Here is a 21,361-nt window from a genome sequence, read left to right as displayed (position 1 = left end):
TTTCTGTGTCTTGGGGAGGGGGGGCTGCAGAGGATCCTTATTTTAAGCTGTGTTCTGCATTTTCAGCCATCAGAAGCAGGAAAGGGCCAACTGGCTGTGGAAGCTTCTGCACTGCAGACTCACCACTAGGGCAACTGCACGCTCATCAGCAGGTGATACTTCTTCACCAGTGTGAGCAGAACCTCAGGGAGCAGGCGGCTCTGCTCACAGTGCTCTGATTTTTGCAAGGAAACTGTGTGTGTATATAGAGAGAATTTGAAGTGTATCAGTCACACATGAAAAATTGATGAGATAAAGGTAACTCTTATCAAACATGAGATATTTTCTAAAAATAATGCTAAACAAATGTAATTTAAAAAGCATCAAAACACAGTTTTTAAAAGTGATGGAAAATAAATGGAATTACAAACCATCTAAAAACGTTTTCTAAAAGTAATTTTAAACAAATGCACTTGAAAAACATTAAAACACAGGTTTTAAAAGTGATATTCAGGACTGTGACCTGAAACGAGCTGTTTGTAATACATTTGGTTGAGTTGCCTTTATCCCATAGTTAATTTTTCATGTCACAAATTGTGAGAGCCATACTCTTGAACTCCCCTCTGTACACGCAGTTTTCTGGCAGACATCAGAGCACCGTGAGCAGGGCTGCCTGCTGCCCAGGGTTCTGCTCATGGTGCTGACTGAGCACTACCATGCAGTTTTCCCAGTGGTGAGTTGTAGGTGTGTATATGTGCAGAGGCCAGTTGTCCTAGACCCACAGCAGCTAAAGAGAATCAGTCTGTACCTTCAGTTAACGTCAACTTGATACCATGGAAATGAACTGTAACACTTATTCTTTGTCTTGTATCATGCTTTTCATGACTAAGTTTTTCTAGTTCTGATGTGAAATTTTGGGCGTTTTTTTTTTTTTTTTTTTCAAACATCCATTGCATTGTTGTAAAAGAGCCTGTAACAGCTATGGAGAATAGGATATGTGACTTAGGGGGAGAGAAACTCTGTTGTGAACAAGGCAATCTAAGAGTTTATGTAGAATTAAATATTTTCTTCAGGAAGTAGCTGGAGTCTGTATTTTGTTAAGGTACACAAATGTTTTTTCATGTAGGTTATTCTAGCTTATGGAGATATTGTGTAGTGCACACTGGGGTTGGAGTCTGTCACATTTTTGTTCTCTCTGTGCTTCTGTCCTTGATGAGAAGATAAACAAGATGATTTTTACAATTTTCTTTCTGAAAAGCACAACTTTGTTTTAACTAAAACTTTCTTGTGTAAAAGTTAAGGTACTTGTTTGCCTGCTCCAATTGCCTTGAAGTGTATTCTTTGTGATTAAAATAGACTTAACAAGCCAAAGTTGAGATTCTGTTTGGGTTTTTCCACTTACCCCCATGTCTAAATTTCACATACCATACCAACTTTGTATTAACATGAGGAGAGACAGGCAGAACTGAATTCCTTGCTCCAGCTTAACTTTGGTCATGCTATTTATCTTGCTTGGTGGACAGCACCCAAACCCATTGGTACCAACTGTTTGCACATCAAACATACTACAATAAATATATATATGAGAGACTTGCTAAAAGGGTTTCAGGTAGACAGTTTCCCGGGGCATGGGTGGCAGCATGGATAAGTGTGATGGCGTGTTTTGAGCAAAAGTCTACAATTCTCATAGTACAAATTCTTGGAAGAGTTCACTTGCTGGTCTCAAACAGCCCCCAGGGTAACACTGCCTTTGGTGATTGTTGTAGAGCGCACCACTGTCTCTATATTCTTAAAAAGGCTATTTTCTGACCATCTCTGTACCAACTGAGTTATTTTTTCCCTGTGCACTGTAGGTTGATCCTCTCTCCTAGTGCACAGTTGTAAACGGTGGACTCAGGGTTTTCACATTCTTGTAATTGCTAAAAGTAACCTGGATTTTTGAAGGCTTTTAGCTGCAGGTGTTCCACTGCTCTACCTTCCATGCAGTTGAACAGATGTCTCATGTGCTTTTTGGAACAAATCTGCTGACTCAGCTGTGTCTCAGGCAGTTTGTGATTGTCTTCACATGCCACATTTCCTTAGAAGTAAGGAGACATCACCTAGGTGAAACATTTTGCACATACAAAGGGAACACATTTTTCTCTAAATTGCCTTGTTCAGCTATGTTAGTATCATTTTACCTTTGTGTAATCCAACTGTAATCAGAAAGTTCATCCTTCAACAAGATGAGAGGAAATTCAGCATCTCCAATTAGAATTTTCTTCAAGTTTATTTTGGGATGTGTTATTTTATGTAATTACTGCATTTCAAATTTTGCTTTGCTTTCAGAAGGGTCATTGGCTAACATCTCATGTTGCATCTCTGTAGGTCTGAGTTTACAAAATCCTTGTGCTTACAGTACAACAGCCTGAAAACTTGACAAAGAAGGAGAAATTTTGTCCTTTATAAAACGTCATAGTAGAAAGCCCTAAACCAAAGTTAGGTGCTTATAAAGGCTGCAGAGTACAATTTGTCTTGAAACACCAGCTAATAGTAGAAGTAATTTAAGTGCAGATTGAGAGTGGTGCAGTTTCCTTCTCCAGGTCAACACATTTATGTGCTTCCAATAATATTCGCTTCATGGGAGTTCTCTTCAGTGTTGTATTGAGTTCTATAATCCACAGTGATACATTTCTTTGATTGAAAAAAAACACACCAAACAACACAAACAAACAAAAAAACAACACACAGGCTTACAGAGATGAGAACAAAGGGAGAAATTTGTTTTCTATCTCCATTACTTCATTTCTAGCAAAGGAAAGACTTCTGTGTTTGAAGTGGTTCTTTTTTGAGTAAACTTGTGATTCTGTAGCTTTTGGGTTGACTTCATAGAGTGTATTTGCATACCAAAATCCTGATGTAGATGACTGGGTTTCTCATCATTCTTGTCTGACTTCTTAGCTGTCTTGAAATAAACATTCAGATACAAGGCAAGATTCTATACAGGTTTTCTGAAGTACTAATCTTTAAAATGATGTTTGTAATTTTTTTCCTCTCAAATGACTGTGATTTAAATACATTTACAAAATTGCACATATATTTATATAAACTTAATAAATTCAATAATTATTTCTTATTATAGCACTCTCCCCAATTCAATTTAAAAAACCCCTTTGAAATACTGTAAATATCTCAGCTTTACATAGTGATAGTAATATCTGTGAGCTTTCTCTGTGAGAAATATAATTATTGGGCTATTTTAGTTTTAGAGAAGGTGCTATGTTCTGTTATGTGACATTCCTTTTTCATATTTGAGTTCTTGAAGGCTGAATTTAATTGTAACTTTGCTAGGCCCGTGAGGTGTTTCCAGTGTACAGGCTGTCATCAAAAGCTAACTTTAGCAGGTTATTGTAGGTGAAACATGGAAAAATAGGCTGGTTTTAGCAAAGTTAAGTGGGTTTGTGTTGTTTCGTTGTTGGTTTTTTTTTTTTTAATTTTAAGTACCATTTCACTTCCACTGTAGTGTTTGGAAAGAAAAATCTGTTCTTAAATTTCCATCTGTCTTAGGTAATCCTTAAAATACTTTTAACTCCGTGTTTACGCTGAAGGCTGCAGGTTCTGACGACCTTTCTGTTTTCCCTCCTCCCCCCTCACCCACTGCCAGCACCAGCTTCTTAATGCAATACCATCATCCAGTAAACTTGTTATCCAGGGTGGGGAAGGAGGAAAGAGTAGTTACAGTAATTCACAGGTATAAAAAGCTTTAGGATTGGGTAGGCACACATTAGAGTCTCTCAGTCTCAGTGCAGCTCAGCTGCCACTTTGCAAGTCAATGTAGTTCTTGTTGTAGTAATTGTACCCTGCCACAATTCTTACTGTCTCTGACATTGCACTAGCTACTCACACCAAGCTTGTTGAGGAGCAGAACTGTGTGAAACTTGGTAAAATTTCAAGAATTCAAGTGATGAGGGACATGGTAGCAATGCATGAGATTAGAGTACAGCTTCACTGCACAGAGACTTTGTTTTCTGCTTTTCAGCTTTGTTTCCCTGGCTTTACACTTACGTATTTTCTGTTGTCTTGTGTCTCCCTTGCTCTTCTCCAGGTGCCTATGGCAGAATTGTACAACATAGACAGTTGGCATGAACCTCTCTGTCAATCATTGCTATTTTCTCATTCCCTGCTACAGCTTTCCTAGACTCCGTCTTCTGTACCATTAGTGCTTTCTGGCAGGATCATCCAAGTGCATATTCTGAGGCATTTCTCTTTCATGCTTCCTGGAGTCTGAAAGAGACATCTGCTTCTTGCTGTTGACTCCAAAACTAGGAGTAAGGAGCTCAGGCTCTGAAACAGGAGTCTGCTGGATTTCAATTAAAGGGGGTGGTTATTGCCTTTATTTTATTCCATCATTTTCTTCTAGGTTCTTTTTCTATTCTGCCACTATTTTCTTGGACTCTACATATCTTTTCTTGATGCTTCATTGACCTGACTGCTTTCCTGTCTGCCATTGTCTTCAAGTGTTGAAAGTAGTAAGTGGAGGGAGACTGATGGACACATGCTTAACATAGTCTGCTACTTGTCATCAGCTGCTTTATATTGCTTCACTTTCTATTGGGTTAGGCAAAGTGCTTGTGATGCACGTCTTGCACGCTGTGCTAGGATTTGCAAGTACCAGATGAATACCAAGGCTGGAGCTGCCTACCACAGTACCATGATGTTACACGTTTGCGAAACCAAAATTAGGTTGAGGCTCTTTTCCAAAGCTGTGCTGTCCTGCTTTTCAGGTTTCTCTTTCCCATTAGATGTTCTTTAACCTTTCTTGAGTATGCTGGTTCTCATGTTTATGAATGCTCTTAATTCATAATTTTGAATGTTCTCTGTTAATACAATCTTTTTAGCATTGATGTTGCTGCTATAATGATGATTGCAAATAACCATTAGCAAATCAGCTATGCTTTAATGTATTCTTGTGCTGTGTGTGAACTTAGTGAAATGAAAGTGAAGACTGAATTACTGTCTGAGACTTGTAGAAGGTATTTGCCATATTTTATTTTTCTTCTTTTTATAACTAAAAAAACCCAAACAAAACAACTGCCTTCCATCAAAATCCGTCAGTCATGGGCAACATATATATGAAATCTTCATGTGAGGCTTTGTCTCCACTTTCTAACCAGACTTCTTTGAAACTGTACTTTTGATGTTCAGGTTCTCATAATGCCACATGCTTTATTTCATCTGTTCATATTCAGCAGAATGTTGATTATATCAGAATTAGTTATAGCTTTTAAGTAAAAAGGCTTTTTTTATTCTTTATTACACCTTGCTCAGATAATTTCACCAAATGTTCAGCCAACACATCATTACTGTTAGTCAGAATGTAAATTAGAGACTGACGCACTTGCCTCATCAGCTTACAAATTAAGCAGTTAATCAATTTCGGTGTGATATTCCCCCATGGGGTTTGCGTTGCTGACTCACATATGCTCAATATCTTCTCCTTCCAACAACAAGCAGCAGTGCAAATGAAACTTGATCCCAGCTGAGCATTCACTGGTCATGGCATTCCAAATCCATCAATCAGTATATCCTCCTGATAGATATTATTGTCTTATTGCTCCTGGTTACTTCTTGCCTGAGCATTACCCGAATACAAAACAGACAATTATATATGCATACTTAAAAGCTGATAGTGAAGACAGTGCTACAGAATTATTCCTTGTTACTGAAGGAGTAAAATGAACATGGAACTTCTGCATATTTCTAAATATTTAATATGATATTTTTAATAAAAAGCAGCTATTTCTATAACATCTGTTTAATAGATTTGGAGTATTAAATCAGTTTTTAAGAAAATAATTTAACAGTTAAAATCATAAGGTAAGCTAGAGGGGGAGTAGGACAATTTGATAAGTGACCAGAAGTTTAAACCATTTTTCTTGTCACAGAAATCCCACTTAGGGTTTTGTCTGTTTATACAGTGACTAAAATAAGTAAAACCAAGATTTTATCCCTGACTTTGCTTATAATTATAAATTAATTATAATTATAAATTTTTATTTCTGTTGTATTTAGGGACAGAAACCACCGTTTCATAGCGTAAACCTCCATGTACTATTTTTTCTTTCAAGTAAACAACTACTTTTGAATTCCTTAACATATTTACATGATTTTCCTTTGTGCAATACTTTGCCTTTGAACAAGATTTCATGAGACTGATCTAACACTTAATAGTGAGGCCTCACCAATACTATGTAGGTAGCCATTAAACTTTACCTTTTTAGTGTTGATTGTTTTCTGTGTGCTTGCTTAATCTTGAATTTAGTTGACACAATCTTGAATGCAACACAGGCTACAAGGGAAGGCCAAACCTCCCCCTTTCTTCAGTGATAAAGATATTAGATTTCTTTTGCTTTGGCTCTAGCAAGCTTAGCAAAGTGGGAATCCAGTCAGGCTTTATCAAGCATCGTGTTGTGTATAATTAAGGTCAGTGTGTGGGCTTTTTGTTTATTTTTAAATAAGTTGTCAGTTCCTCAAGTCCCCAGTAGGCACCCTGCCAGTTCCTTAGTATCTGTTGTAATATGGAAGTAAACAAAGGAACTCAAAATGAGCCAATATGGAAAGAACTATATGTAGGCTCTCTGAGTAACTGCGTTGGCTTTCAGCAAGAAAAATGTTTGATCAGCTAGTTTGTTGATTGTATCCATTGTTATTAAAACCTTTCTGGGCCATGCTTGCTTGCCAATTAAAGTCACTTTAGTTTTTGTACCTGTTACTGTCTAAATTAAAATCTGGATGTAAATTTTCTTACTTGCAATCCTTGTTTACAAGGTGTAGCTTTGAGCTCTTCAGTTGGCGGTGCGTTGAACCTCTTCCTTTTTTTCCTTCCCTCTTACACCCCCTGTATTGCTCTGCTTTAGAAATATCACCAATTACTTGGTCTTCTCCTGGAAGTGCACAAATCTGGCTTCATGTAAAGTAACTGACAGAACATTATTGTTGAATCTTCCTGCTGTTTCTTAGTCCAGAAAAATAATCCTGCATCAGTTCAGCCTATGGCAGGAAGGAAAAAAAGCAAGGACCGATGGAAACATGAGTTGCTGTAGATACCCAGGGAATGCAGAAGCAATATTGATGTAGGAACCAAGTAATACAGGGAAAAAGTGAAGTTTCAGCTGTTATTTTGGGGATGGGATGTTAGGTTACTCTTATGCTTACAGTAGCAGTGTACAGCTAGATCAGGAATATCTCTTCATCTCTTCCCATCCCCTGGTAATAAAGGAGCTCCACAACATGTTGCACAAAAACTCCCCACATTTTAGAGGGACTAGAGTGGAAATACATAATTTTCCGTTTCCTCAAGTAATGCTGTTTTTCTGTGCAAAGTTTGCTTTTGGGAATATAATGTTTAGACTGATAGTGCTGATAAATCACAGACTCAGAATGGTTTGGGTTGAAAGGGACCTTTAAAGGTCATCTAGTCCAACCCCCCTGCAGTGAGCAGGGACATCTTCAGGTTGCTAAGATCCCCATCCAACTTGGCCTTGAATGTTTCCAGGGATGAGGCATCTACCACCTCTCTGGGCAACCTGTTCAGAAAAACACCATCCCCATAGTAAAAAATTTCTTCCAAAATAGCAACACCAGGACAAAAATGAGCCAGAGAGGAAAATCACAGAGACAGCCTAGGTATCTTATAAAACTTTCAAAATACACACTGAAAAGCATTACTTGCACATCCTTCCTCCTGCCCTAAGGCGTGCCAAAATCTGATTTTGAAACCAATTACTTAGAGTTGAAGGGACAGTGAGGTATTGCAGTATTACTTTTGATGACTCATGGAGTTCAGCTTTGAATTCTCTTCAATTAAACAGTTAACTCTTATGTGCACATAAACATGCATACATTGTTTTCCAGTAACCATAAAATCTTTCTGAAGCGATTCTGAGATTCTGAATCTGACATTGCATAAAAAAATTGTAAAGCATTTTTGTTGTTGTTTTTTGGTTTATTCCTTCTTTGTAGACTTCTAAGTCTGAAAAAATCTGGTATTTTCTCAATGGACTTTAGCTATGGGATTTCTCTCCTAATCTGTTGTAAATAAAAGCCTTTTTAGTAGTAAGAAGAAATTAATTGAAGATGTTCCTCCAAATTCTGAGGTTGATCAGAGAGAAGCCAAAGGAGAGGAAGGAATGCATGCAGAGATAAGGAAGAGGACAGTGAGAGGAGCACAGAAATGTATTTTATTTGCCTGTAATCTAGACGCTGGATAATGTTTGTGTTTGCTCCGTTATGTTTTTTATCTCCATAATGTTTTGTATCTTCAGTGTGCACATGTCTTTTTGTCTTTGCCTAGTTTACTTTGCTAGGAGTCCCCCATCGGTCAGGCATGTAACTGTCCATTTTACCACAGTTTAAATAAAGCATATCTATCACTTTAATTTTATTGAACAGTTAGAGGAATGAAGTAATATGAAGTGTGTATCTTGGGGAGACTGGATAAGTTACCCTCCCCAAAATCAAGACCTCTAGACTTAAAAAATATCTTAAGTGAAAACCTTCATACAATAGTGTTCACCTGATTATGCAAATGGCCATGCACTCTGTTATAAGATTCATTATGAATTATAAGTTATCATGCTAAAAGTGTATTATTAATGCCTCTGGAGAAGAATGCTGATGCAATATGCTTTTTGTGACTGCCTCGATGTATCTTCATATTAAACAAAAAATCTTCCTTAATTTCTCTTACAAAATGCAATGTAATGTTTCCCCTCTAGCCTTGAAAATGCAGTGTCAAGTACAAACAACAGAAGTAATGGAGACATTTGCTCCAGCTGAGTTTGTTAATCTACCAAAAGCAATTATCTGTTAATATTTTGTTAGGGCTACTCTGGCCTCCCTCATTGCTGTGACTGTGTGGCCAGGTTCCAGGCTTTTGAACCAAGGAAGAAATGCACATTCAAAACTCCTGCAAACTAGTTTGCAATTTTAGTGCCATAACAGCCAGAGAAAATTGCACATGCCAGCAGCTTTTTCTGAAAGTCCTCAGCTATTTGAGTTTAGAACTTCCCCTTCCCTTCATCTCAACTTTATGAAAACAAAAGGGATTATTAGGAAACAGATTTAATATGTCTTCTTTCTGTTACTGCAGTGCAGTTTAGAGTCTGTTGCATTCTATGCATCTATTTCCTTCTTTTCCAAGAGCATCTGACATTTCTGCACAGCTTCACGATGGCTGGTGTAACTTCAAACTCTCCAGTGTTGCATGTTCTGTGTTTTCATGAAAACCATGTGTTGCTGCAAGCTTTCACAGGGGAAGCTAGTTCCGAGACTCAGCTGTCAAAATCTTTCATTCTAGCAGTCTTCCTTCTTGCTTGAAGAACATATTAATGTACTTCATTTGAAAAACAGAAGTGTAATTCCTCTTCTAGCAGGCAGAAACTTGGCTGACTTGTTACTGTTTCACTTAGTCTGAGCTGAATTGCTCTCCAAGCTTCACTGATTTAATCTCAAACTGTATTTAGTCCTCACCTTCATGGCTCTGGGTGGGAATGTTCCCCAGAGTGAGGAGGTGAATGAACACCGAGAGAACACCGATTAGAAATCTAGGCCACTTTTGACTGAAAGCTGTTTCTCTGTGCATAGTCTTTTATATGTTTTTGTGAATTTAAGAACAGTTGAATTTTATGGAAATACTTTTCAGAGACAAGGCATGAGGCTAGATGCATATTTGACAATACATTCATGTGTTACTGGGACACTTTGTTGCTGATAAACTTGAAAATGATGGGTGTTGATAATGGCCAGATAGGAAAATAAGATTCATTTAAGTCATAGCTTTGAAGAGTTTAGTGTATGTAAGAATCAAGACCAACTCATACCTTTTTGTCTCCACTAAGGCCTCTTCTTGCAAGCCTGTAGGTGAAATGTCACTATTCATGTATAAAGAGGTATTCATACTACTGCAAAATATTAATATCTTATAATACTTGATTCTGTTCAGTAGTTGATTAGTGACAGCAGATCTGGTAGATTTAAATGGAACCAACATGCTTCTGTAGAATTTATGATCTCCTGGATTTAGGGGTAAAATTTCAAGACTTTTTCTGTATGCTTCTGTAGTCTGCTGCTTTATACTATCTCTAATCCCTGCTTTTTCCTCAGTTGAAATCTTCAGAGGTGCTTGTGTTGGATTGCATTGAAGAGAAAATATTTATAAGCCCTTCAATGGCAGGTAGATTTCTAAAGCTGATTTCTTGGTGTGAAACAGAATTTTGTTTGCTTTCAGAACATGCTGCAAGTTTAGCTCTCCAGGAGAAAACTCCTGAACAGATGTTAACCTTTTAGTATTTGTTGGTCAACAGCTGCTGGTTTGAAGGACAACAGTGTTGATGGTAGTACAGAGAAGAGCAATTAGAGTGATCAGAGTGATGGAGCAACTATCCAGAGGAGAGACTAAGAAGGCTGGAACTCCTGAAAAAGAGGAGAAGACTGGGAGACTGTGGCTATTTATAAAAAGCATGAACGTAGTCAATAAGTTGAATGCAGTGGTTGTTCACCAGAATTCGTGAGACTTGAACTAGCAGGCATTCACTGTTACTAGTAGGTTAATTTAAAATAAATCAAGTATTTATTTAAATAGCAGGTAGTGAACTGCTGCTGCAAGAGTATCAGTAGATTTGATTTTGTTCTACAAATCTGTATGCCACAGGCCCATGGATGGAGACAGAAACAGTCTCCAACACCCTGGCTATTACCAGCATGGATTCTGAGGTCCAAGGGGAACAGATTGCAAAAAAGAACTGGGCTTCTTTGCTCTTCCTGAGTGGTGTCTTCTGTTACAACCATCAGAAACAAAGTGTGGGTCTGATGTAGAAGATAATTTCTTATATTTGCTTCTTCTCAGTTTGTTTGGTTTAGTCTTAATTTGTAAATAATTAATTTTCCCATACAAATTACATTGATTTATTTTTGTATGACCTAGCCTGATCTGACTATAGATAACATTTCTCATTTCTTTCTTGTTTTACAGTGAATAATCCTATACCTTCCAACTTGAAGTCAGAAGCTAAAAAGGCAGCTAAAATATTACGAGAATTTACAGAAATAACTTCCAGAAATGGACCTGATAAAATCATACCTCGTGAGTAAAGAGAATGTTTTGATTCAGCTAAAACCTTTATCACCACTCCCCTGTGGTGTAATTGTACTCTCTCTACCAATTCCTTCTGCTTTCACTGACTGTAACTTAGGAGTGAAGATCTGGGGGTTCAATAACTTTTGTGAAAATACTTTGGAAGTAAGGGGGTTTGGTTTGCTGTATTGTCAGCAGACATTACTTACTCAGAGAGACCTTTTGCATGTTTACAACTAAAACTTCACAGGAAGGCTTCCCTCTGGGGGCAGATGGACTATCTCATGCTCACCCTGTGAATGTCTGTTCTAAAGGGACAACCTGCAATAGTAGTTCCAGTTCTTGAATACCTGTGTTTATTAGAATTAGCTAGATGAAAATAAGCGAAGGGAAAGAGATCAGTGTGCATTTCTCCTTTGGTACTGATTAAGCACTCTTATTTGCTGCTCTCCTTTTTACTTTTGAAATTGTTATTCTGTGTTTCTCCTAGTATCTTTCTTCATCTGGTGTTGCTGCTTGTGGCTTTGGATTTATAACTATTATGTTCCAGAAGTTGTGTAATAAGATGTGCAGGATGATGACACTTTTGCCATAAACGCTGTCTAATGATATAAGCTGATTAGGCTGCTGTGTGTTGCTGCATTTTCAATTCAGACTCCTCCAAAAATCTATAGTGACAGGGATGTCAACTATTCATTGTCTCTACCTTGCTAAGTGTACTCACACACAATGCTTGTGACAATAAGCAAAATAATTCTCTGTGAGCTAATCAGGATAGCTGAAGCAGTAGTGGCATCATAGAGATTAGCACAGGCTAATGTGACCTGTGACTAGCTCTGTGGTTGACTGTGGAGCAGAGGCATTATATCAGCTCAGGTTTATTGGAGTTTTCTTAAGGCTTTTCCTTGGCTTGTTTGACTCCTATGTGTTCAAAATTGTTAAATACAGATTTTTATTTTCCTATTCTCTTAGAGCTTCTCTTACAAGATCTTGAATAAATTATTTTGCTGTTTCAGCTCATGTAATAGCTAAAGCGAAAGGCCTTGCAGTTTTGTCTGTTATCAAAGCTGGATTTTTGGTGACTGCTCGAGGTGGAAGTGGAATTGTATTAGCTCGTCTTGCTAATGGAAGTAAGTGAATATTCTGTTGTGCTTCTTGGGGGAATTAAAAGAAAAAAGTATTTCTTCATTATTTATTTTCATATCATAAAACATGAGATGCCAGAAGTAGTAGCCAGTAGGTGACAACGTTTGATTTGAAAGCCGTTTTCAGAATTTTGTACCTACTTTTGTCCAGATGTAAAAGCTTTCAATATCTCTGTAGAAAAGGATGAAATATAAAAGTATATAGTTTAAAACTCTTTAGAAGAATGAGGGACAACTGTATAATAAATAATAAATAATTTGTAATAAATAATAAATAATTTGTCACAAAGATTTGTTTAAATCATGAGGGTTTGTATTTCCTAAATTCCTACCAGTGGGATAAACTGGTATACCTATGTGATTGTATTGTAGTGGCTTTGAACATATTTTTAAATAGAAAATTTGTTAGCATTTTTTCACTCTAATAATATGAGTATTTCTTGTAACATGATAAAAATTCTGTAAATTGTTTTGTTTTGCATAACAGCTTGGTCTGCTCCTTCTGCAATAGGAATTGCTGGCCTTGGCGGTGGATTTGAAATTGGAATTGAGGTATAATTTTGCATTTTAAATACTTGTTGGTAACTTTTTTGCAATAAATTAAAATGCATTGATAAATATCTAAATGTTAGTGAGACAGTAGAACCTATTTTTTGGGTAAAAAAGCTATTTTAAAGTTCATTTATACAACACAAACACAATGGGGATTTTGATCTCATCAGTCTAATTGCTTGGAGAGATTTCAGTTAAAAATAAGTTGCATAACAGCTATTTCCTTGATTTCCCACTTCTAGCAGAATCTTTCCCTTAGGGAAAATATCCTCTCGGTGTTTACACATAGGCCAATTGGAGTTAATTAAAAGTATCCTATACTTAATACTGTATCAAATGCTTTGTTAAAGAGCACAAGGACTTAATCTGGCAAGAAAGTGAAATGAATTGAAGGTGGAGTAAAGTGGAGTCTAGCTAGTGCTACTGTACTTCATAAATTTCCCACTCAAACTGTGATTACTGACTTCATCCTTCAGTTTGGGAGCACCGAAACTAATAGTGCCTGCTCTGAAGGAATGCTACAGAAAATGAGCCAGTTTCCAGCCAATAGATATGGTCAAGTAACAGACTCAACATATTCAGAGAAATCCTGTTGATCTGAGCCCTGACAACCCTGACATCTCTCTGCCTCTGCTTCCAGTCTCTTCTTCTTCACAGGTCCTTCACCTTTTTTACCATCTTTCCTCCTCTTTCACACCCTAGCCTCCAGTCCTGTCCTTCTCTTTTCTTTCTGTTTAGCTTCTGTTCTACTGATTCCCAAAGAAAATGAAAGTAAAGGTATGCTGCAAACAAGATCTCTTGCTATTGGCATTCTGCTCTTCAGAAGAATCCATGCATAACTGATCTGGTTGGTCCACACCAGTCCCAGTATGTCTTCTACAACTAACCAGCTATACCTGTCCTGACAGCCAGTCGTCCAGCACTCACATAATGAGCAACAGATCAATGTTTTCTTGTAGCCTCATTGTTCATCTCAGGCATTATTACTGTGCACTTTTTAAAAGCTGCTGTGAATACAAAATTACTAGTTTTTGTAAGAGTTTTTCTTTGTTTTTCATGACTACAGAATCTGAATGCATTACAAAACATTGACTTTGAGCCCTAGGACTGGGTTTTGGTTTTGTTTGGGGTTGTGGGTTGTTTTTTTTTGTTTTAATGATAATGAAACAGACTCTTCATATGCTTTGATTAATCTATGAAACTTTTCCTTTTATCATCTCTATCTGATATTTTAGATAATGTAACCATTTACTATTGATAAGTACTCAAATTATTTCAATACAGAAGCTACTCCTGGGAGGGTGGTTTTTTTCTGAGCAATAATGTGCCCTTCATTTGAAAATTTAGTCAGCTTACAAAATACTGTTTCCTTACTGGCGTTATTACAACACAGTCTTAACTTCTTCTAGAGAAGAGATGGTATTCAGAAATACCTAAGTGGCTTAAAAGTCCAGAGCCCAATTTCAACTTTCTTTTAGTCATATACAAACTTGAACCTTGTAGAAATTGAATTTTATTCCTGTAGGAGATACTGTAGTTGGCATAGATGTAGTTGTCCATATGTGTGGTTTTAAACCAGAAGTAGGAAATCAGAGACTTCAGAAGGAACAGTATCTGCATGGTTTTCCAAGTGAAACAACTTAGTACCTCATATAAAAGACCAGTTTTGAAATTCATTTAAATACTTTCCTTGAATGTTTTCTTGCTATAGATAGATTTAGCTTTAGCTGCCAATTCATCCTCTTAATGGGTAAGAGGAGATAGCAGCTCAGTGAATTAAACTCTCCATCCCTGAATAGTTCATACTTATGTCAGCCATCTTTTATATTGGATGGGGTGGGGGTTACCAGGAGGCTAACAACAAAAGCCTCTCTTACACTGTGTGTAATAGTTCTGGGCCAGCCTTTTTTTTTTTTTGCAAATAATCTGGTATCTCCTCTTATATTTCCTGCTGTCACTGTTTGGAATTTGGGGTAAGTTGAAAGTTTTTTCTGAACCTGCCTTTCAGTCAAGTCTGTTAGATGAAAGATCAGGCTCAGTAGCCCTTGACTACTCGAGATACCTGTTGAAAAGATGATCCATCACAGCAAGTTATAGAAGTGAAATGTACTCAGTTGAACAGGCTGGTACTGCTGCAGTATTTTATTTTTTTTAATATATATGAAGACTTTACTGAGCTTTCAGGTAAGACGGAGTGATCTTTCTAGAATCCTGTTTGTGTTTGACAGACTTTTTCCTTCTTTAAAATGCTTGCTAGTTTGGGAAAACAGCTGTAGGAGACTTCTAGTGAAATTCGTTAAATTGAAGAGAGTTATAGTTTTACAGTACTAATGTTAATAGACATCAACTTAAATAGTAGCAGAAGTTTTTTAATTCATGTGACACATGAATTTTGTGTCACAATCCAAGCAAATTAAGTCTTTTAAAAATAGTGGGGTTTTTTCCATTTTGTGTTTAAATATTTCAAAAATACTTTGGTAATTCTTCAGTTATTTGGCTTAATAGTTTCCTGAAGAAACTGCCTACATCACATATATTCAAGTCTTTAAAAATTAAATACTAATTCATAGACATATATGGACATATAAATTAAATCCCTAATTTTCTGTCAAGAGAATAATTTTTTTTTCAGTGACAGGTAAAACTGTGTCCTTCTTGCTGTTTATTCTTTGGACAGTAATTTTTGTTTAATAAGTTGTCTTTTTCTAATTAATTAAATTATCAAAGGATCAAAACATATATTCGTAATATGATCTCTCCTCACATCTGAAACTGCCTTCATAATTGTTTGCAAAAGCCATTAAAAAATAATTAGGAAATTTTGAATTAAAAATAGCGTTTCTGTTGCAGCAGTTATCACATACTCACCATATCAGCACTTGAAAGAAGTCAGTCAAATTTTATTTAAAAAAATATGTGAAACTACTTTTAGTCTCAAAACCTTGCAGAAGAAGGATCAGCTTTGTTATGAAAACTGTTTCAAAAGCATCTTCTGCAAGAAAGGAAGTAATTTTCTGAGAGAAAGATTCTCGCTTGAATGAAAACCTTGATAAATCTGAAACCAGTTTGCATTTGGGTAAGGGAATATTTTCAGTTCTCCCACCTGTTTTCCTGCGAAACAGAAGACACTTCTCTTAGGCCATTCTAACTTTCTTCTTAAAAAGCACAGTACTTTTTTTTTGATATTTTATAGGTTTCAGACTTAGTGATAATACTGAATCATGAAAGAGCAGTAGAAGCTTTTGCCAAAGGAGGGAATCTTACACTTGGAGGAAATCTTACGGTGGCAATTGGACCACTAGGGAGGTGAGTAAAATACTTTCCTGGTATGGGGTAGACTTAAATGAGGGGTAGAATTAAAGATGGAGGATAGTTTTTAAAGCTGTATATAAACATCAACATGGCTTTTTTTTGGTATGTTTCAAAACAACCTGTGTAACCTTCATGTTGACTGGACCGTACTGTTCTTGTAGCATTACACCTTTTCAGTCCCTTATTGTGTTGTGGTTTTCTTGCCTTATGTTTTTTTTCTTTCCTGACAAAAGCATTCCTTGGTAGAAGGGAAATGTCTTGAGATTAATTCTCTTTTTTTCAAGAGACTGGCTACGGTAAATAAAGACCACAGGTGCTACTGTGACTGCCCAAAGTATTATTTCCATTAACCTATGGATCTGTGCTGTCTCTCAACACATATCTGCCTGACAGTAAATAAAAAATACACCAAATAATTACTTTTAAACCTTAAATGCTTAAGCTGGCTTACTTTGAAGGATGAGATGATATAATCAGAGAACAATATAACAGGGAAGGAAACACACTATCTCTGCTCCAACTTCCTGCTCAAAGCAAGGTCTGTGATGACTTCATATCAGCTAGCTCAGGCCTTTATATCAGCTGGGTCTTGAAAAACTCTGAAGACAGAGACTACTCAGGCTCTCTGGGCAACCTGCTCTACTGTTCAGCTGTCCTCTGGGTGAAAATTTTGCCTTATATCCAGTCAAAACATTTCTTCTTTGTGTCCATCCATAGCTTTTTATACTTCCACCATACGGTGCTGTAAAGAGCCTGACTTCATATTCTTGATAGCCTCTTCTTCACAGATACTTGAAGACTGCACTGTTAGATTGCTGTTAGGTTCTCCCATCTTCTCCAGGCTTACCAAGCCCAGTTGCCTCAGACTGTGCTCATGGGACGTGTGTCTTCTTATGTGCTTTTTATTTGTTTTTTTTAGGTTAAGTTTTGCTGATGGTTTTTCAGCCTTTCTGACAAAATAAAAGGATAATATGATGCCTGTTCCACAGATGAGAGGGATCTGTGCATTAGTGGAGGGCAGTGAATGTCATCTGCCTTGCAGAGGCATTCAGTATGCTGTCTTGCAACATCTTTGTGTCCAAGCTGGGACATTGTGGCCTAGGTGTCAGGGTGGGGCAGACTAGCAAATAGTTGAAAAAACAGATCATCAGTCATGAAGAATAGTGGTAGATGATTCATCTTGTACTCAGAAGCCAGGTTTCTGTGGAGTTCCTCAGAAGGTTCTTCTGGGATCTGCTTGGTATTTTTATCAGTGATCTGGAGGGACAGATGCAAAATACCCTCTTCGGGTACCAAATCAGGGTGTTCAGCCAGCACATTTCAGGGTACGGCTACCATTCAGAGCAGTGGACTTAAAGAGTGTAGAGGAATGATCCAACAGAAAACCTCACTAAATTAAACAAGGACAAATATTAGAGTAGGAGTCTGCACCAGCAGAACTGCAGTCAGTAGATAAGGCAAGTGATTGTTCCCCTTTATTTGGCACTTCATAGACTGTACCTAGAATGTGTCCAGTTTTGACCCTGAAAGATGTTTATAAACTTGAGTGGGTGCAGTGAACTGTTACCAAGATGGCCAGGGACACAGAGCACATGAATGATGAGTCTGAGGGAGCTCAGCTTATCTAACATGGAGGAGAGAAGACCCTGAGGTCTTCTAAGAGGCTGCATTCCCAACAGGGCATCATCAGTTCTTTACTGAGGTGTGTGACAAGACTGAGAAATAGTAGTAATAAACTGAAACAAGGAAGATTATGACTGGATATGAGAAAAAAAATTCAAAATGCGTGTAACTGAGCACTGACACAGGTTGCTCAGAGTGTCTGTGAAATCTATGTGAATCTATGTAAGTCTTCAAAAACTGGCTACAAAAAGCCCAGAGCAACCTGATTTCAGTTTGATGTATGCATTTTGAGAAGGAGGTTGGACTGGCTAACTGCCTGAGGTATCTTCAAACCTAAAATATTATATGATCCTGGGTAGGAAAAAAAATGCAATCTTCCAATTCTTTCAAGGTCTGATAATGCCTTACTTGAAATACTTAGTGCTGGTTTGGGCACCATAAAATCAAGGAGGCTTTGGGTATATAGAATAGAATTGCAAGTCGCCACAAACATGCTGAAATAATTTTAAAACAGCAATAAAACATGGGCTAATAATTTTCAGACTTCTGAATGCAGGAGGTGGTGTAATGTGGAGCGTTCATGTGAGGCAACATTGTTTGGTGCTTGAGAGGAAACCTTATCAAGCATCTTAATGACTTTGTACTGGGTTCTGTCTCAAATAAGAACTGAAAACAGATTTCAAGTCTGAGCCACGTAATATAATCGATAGAGTTTGTAAGAACAAAAGGAAGTGAAGTGAGACTCTGGCTGACTTTTTGTAGGATTAAAATAAAAGACAATTGCTGTTTGTGTTGCAAAGCCATACTGAAGAATGTCAGCCAAAACTTTTTCCCTTCTAGGAATTTAGAAGGGGATGTTGCCCTGAGAAGTTCTGCTGCTGTCTATACGTATTGCAAATCTCGAGGACTCTTTGCAGGTGTATCTCTGGAAGGAACCTGTTTAATTGAAAGGAAAGAAACAAATCGCAAGTAAGCTCTCTTCAAATCTAGAAGAATCGGTGAAGGTATAATGACAAAATGAACCAGGACACATTCAATTTGGAAAAAGTGTTTGTTGTGAGAACATACTGGGCTAAGTTTAGAGTTTTTTGAGGGGCAAGGGTTTCTTTAATTTAGACATCTTGCAGTGGGTATTGAGATTATGCTGAATGTTTAGAGATCAGTAGGTGATCAGTGAGAGAAATGCAGGGCCAGGGAGGAGGGGGGAACACACCTGCACAAGATTAATTTATCTAAACATTGAAATGTAATGATGATCAAACACCTGGCATCTTTTCTTTTGCATCAGGTTTTATGGGCAGGATATTCGCGCCAGTGCCATCTTGCTTGGTGATGTGCCTTTTCCTGCTCAAGCAGAAGATCTTTATGAAACTCTAGCATCTTTCACTGAAGTATATGAAAATGAGGAGCAAAAAAATAATCCAGGAAAAGCTGTAAGGGAACAAAGAAGGGTTTGTGGACCTCTTTATCATGAAGGCTTTTGATGTTCCTGAAGTGTTCATAGTCAGTGGTGATGTTGATGTTTGTGTGGCATTCTTAACTTCTGTATTGGATGCTCAAAGGCATAACACATTGCAGATACTACATGTGATTTCATTTGTTCAAGTATTGCCCTGGTAGGCTCTTCTGGACAAGAAAGTTGCTGGTTTTGCTTTACATCCTCCAGAATAACAAAGTATGTCCTTTTTTTATAGTAGTGCATAATCAAATTAAGGTGATGATTAGAAAATTTTGTTTAACGATTTGTGATTGTGTTAATCTGCAAACAATGAGCATACCAGGTGTGACGTGGGTGACATGGATACTCCTTGATTTTCTACTTTTTCTGTCTTCCATTAAAACAATCACATATACATTATAATACTCATAACTGTAGAAGATGTTTTCTTGCAGATGTTAATGTTACTGATAGACCTTTACTTTTTTTATCATTGTTAAACCCATGGTGAATTACTTAGTCATAAGTATATTACTAGTTCTTCAGTGTGTTTCTCAAATTCATACAATTGCAATGGAGTGTAACTCGGCATACCTCTAGGCTCTGAAGTTACAATCTACTTCCAGGTGTGATGCGTCTTTTCATAAAAATTTGTACATTTTAGGTAAATGACCCACCTGCTAGACCATCATCAAGACCAGAACCACCGAAGCCCACTGTTAGGCCGACACCACCAGGTTAAAAACATTTTTATAATGATTAAGCTATTCACTCTATAAAATTAGAGCATTTAAACTAATGAATGTTATGCAATTATTATAGTACTAGCTGTCTATAAAAATGTTTTGCTAATAGTCTTCCTTGGGCAAACACTGAAAGTATGTTGGGATAGTGCCATGAGCGATGAAGGATTAAGGTTTCATTTGTTTTATCTTAACAAACCTATTCTGTCAGACAGATTTGCTATAGAAATAGTGTTTGTATATTCACAGAAGCATGTAAGAGTTCAAAGCAAGCATTGATACTTATTGGATACATAGAAATGCCATGGTACAATGAAACATCTTAATAAAAAACTTCTGGTTTCTAAAGAACAATTTCTCTTTTAGGTTGTCGTTATCTTTTAACAGGTTGAAGTTTTACAGTAGAGCAGAGGAGACAGAGTTCTGGCTCCATAATAGTTTGTCTACCAAAGTACTCTCCTTGAAAGTGGAACTTTACTGTGCAACTCCTCCTGTTGGTAACTTGATTTCTCTGGACAAGGATATAAAGCAAAGTTCTTATTTCATTCTCCTGTGCTGCTTCTTATATAACTGCAAACATTTTATAACTATTGAACATGTATTAGAAAAGCAGTATATGAAATATAGCAATATATGTTAGTATATCATGTAACTTACTATTTTATTTTCTCTTTTAGCTAAAAAGAATACAAACAAACTTTATCCTGAACTTCCAAATGATTATGCCTCTGTGGGTAGGTACTAAGTTTGCACATATTTTATTAATGCAGTGTGGAATCGGAGAAGTCCTAAAAGTACTTTGGAAGACATCTAACAATATCTAGCCTTATATATTTTTCTTTATGTGTTAAAATGAAATTCAGGTCTTGTATGCTCTCCTGAAAATAGTTCATAAATATGAATCTTATTCCCTGACTTTACATTCCAACAATGTGATTCTTTTTCTGAACAGCAAAAGTTATTTTGTTTTGTTTAGTGGGCTTGAAAAACCCACTGCAAGTAGTAAAACTGTTTTACATTACTACCTAATTGAAGTGAAAAAGAAAGCTGATATAACAAGCTTCTGTCCAAGTCCTTATGCAAGGTACTATAACTCCTTTTCTAGTTAAAAAGTGCATCCACAGGTCATAGCTGATTATGCTGGCATAAACACAGATTTCCATTGCAGTTATATTCCTTGAGGTTTTTTGTATTCAGTTGAGATAACTCTGCAGTATATTAAAAAGATAGTACGTGTTTGTTGTTCTGTTCTGATTCTCTTAAGTTTAAAGCAGTTTCAGCTCTAAGGGGAGAATCTTACTCAGTAGTATTTGCAATGTAATGCTTGAATTCTGGAGCGCATCATCTGGAAACCTGTAATCAGTTAGGAAAAATTGTATTATGAAAGTACTTATGTTCATTTGGCTTCTGTAGTGTTCTCTCCCACCAGGACCCTCATCTTTCACAGGGAAAAGAC

At 37.0% G+C, this 21,361-nt stretch overlaps 1 protein-coding gene across 3 annotated transcripts in view; it reads left to right on the top strand.

Moving 5' to 3' along the window:
• The window catches only part of SH3YL1 (SH3 and SYLF domain containing 1), a 45,302-nt gene that overhangs the window by 1,571 nt on the left and 22,370 nt on the right, over nucleotides 1-21,361 (top strand). Inside the window, exons 1-9 of one of the 3 annotated variants that reach the window (XM_051614904.1) lie at nucleotides 8,708-10,192; nucleotides 10,991-11,101; nucleotides 12,109-12,222; nucleotides 12,725-12,789; nucleotides 15,983-16,095; nucleotides 18,565-18,693; nucleotides 19,013-19,175; nucleotides 19,827-19,899; nucleotides 20,583-20,639. In XM_051614904.1, the coding sequence (XP_051470864.1) occupies nucleotides 10,186-10,192; nucleotides 10,991-11,101; nucleotides 12,109-12,222; nucleotides 12,725-12,789; nucleotides 15,983-16,095; nucleotides 18,565-18,693; nucleotides 19,013-19,175; nucleotides 19,827-19,899; nucleotides 20,583-20,639 (832 nt within the window). In that variant the 5' untranslated portion in view covers nucleotides 8,708-10,185. Of the gene's footprint in view, nucleotides 1-8,707; nucleotides 10,193-10,990; nucleotides 11,102-12,108; nucleotides 12,223-12,724; nucleotides 12,790-15,982; nucleotides 16,096-18,564; nucleotides 18,694-19,012; nucleotides 19,176-19,826; nucleotides 19,900-20,582; nucleotides 20,640-21,361 lie in introns of those variants that run through there. The other 2 variants (XM_051614907.1, XM_051614906.1) reach the window with 2 other exon arrangements.

The sequence above is a fragment of the Apus apus genome, chromosome 3 (assembly GCF_020740795.1).
Source record: "Apus apus isolate bApuApu2 chromosome 3, bApuApu2.pri.cur, whole genome shotgun sequence".
Lineage (NCBI taxonomy): Eukaryota > Metazoa > Chordata > Aves > Apodiformes > Apodidae > Apus > Apus apus.
The sequence above is the reverse complement of the archived record's forward strand: the minus strand, read 5'-3'. Positions and strand labels throughout refer to the sequence as shown.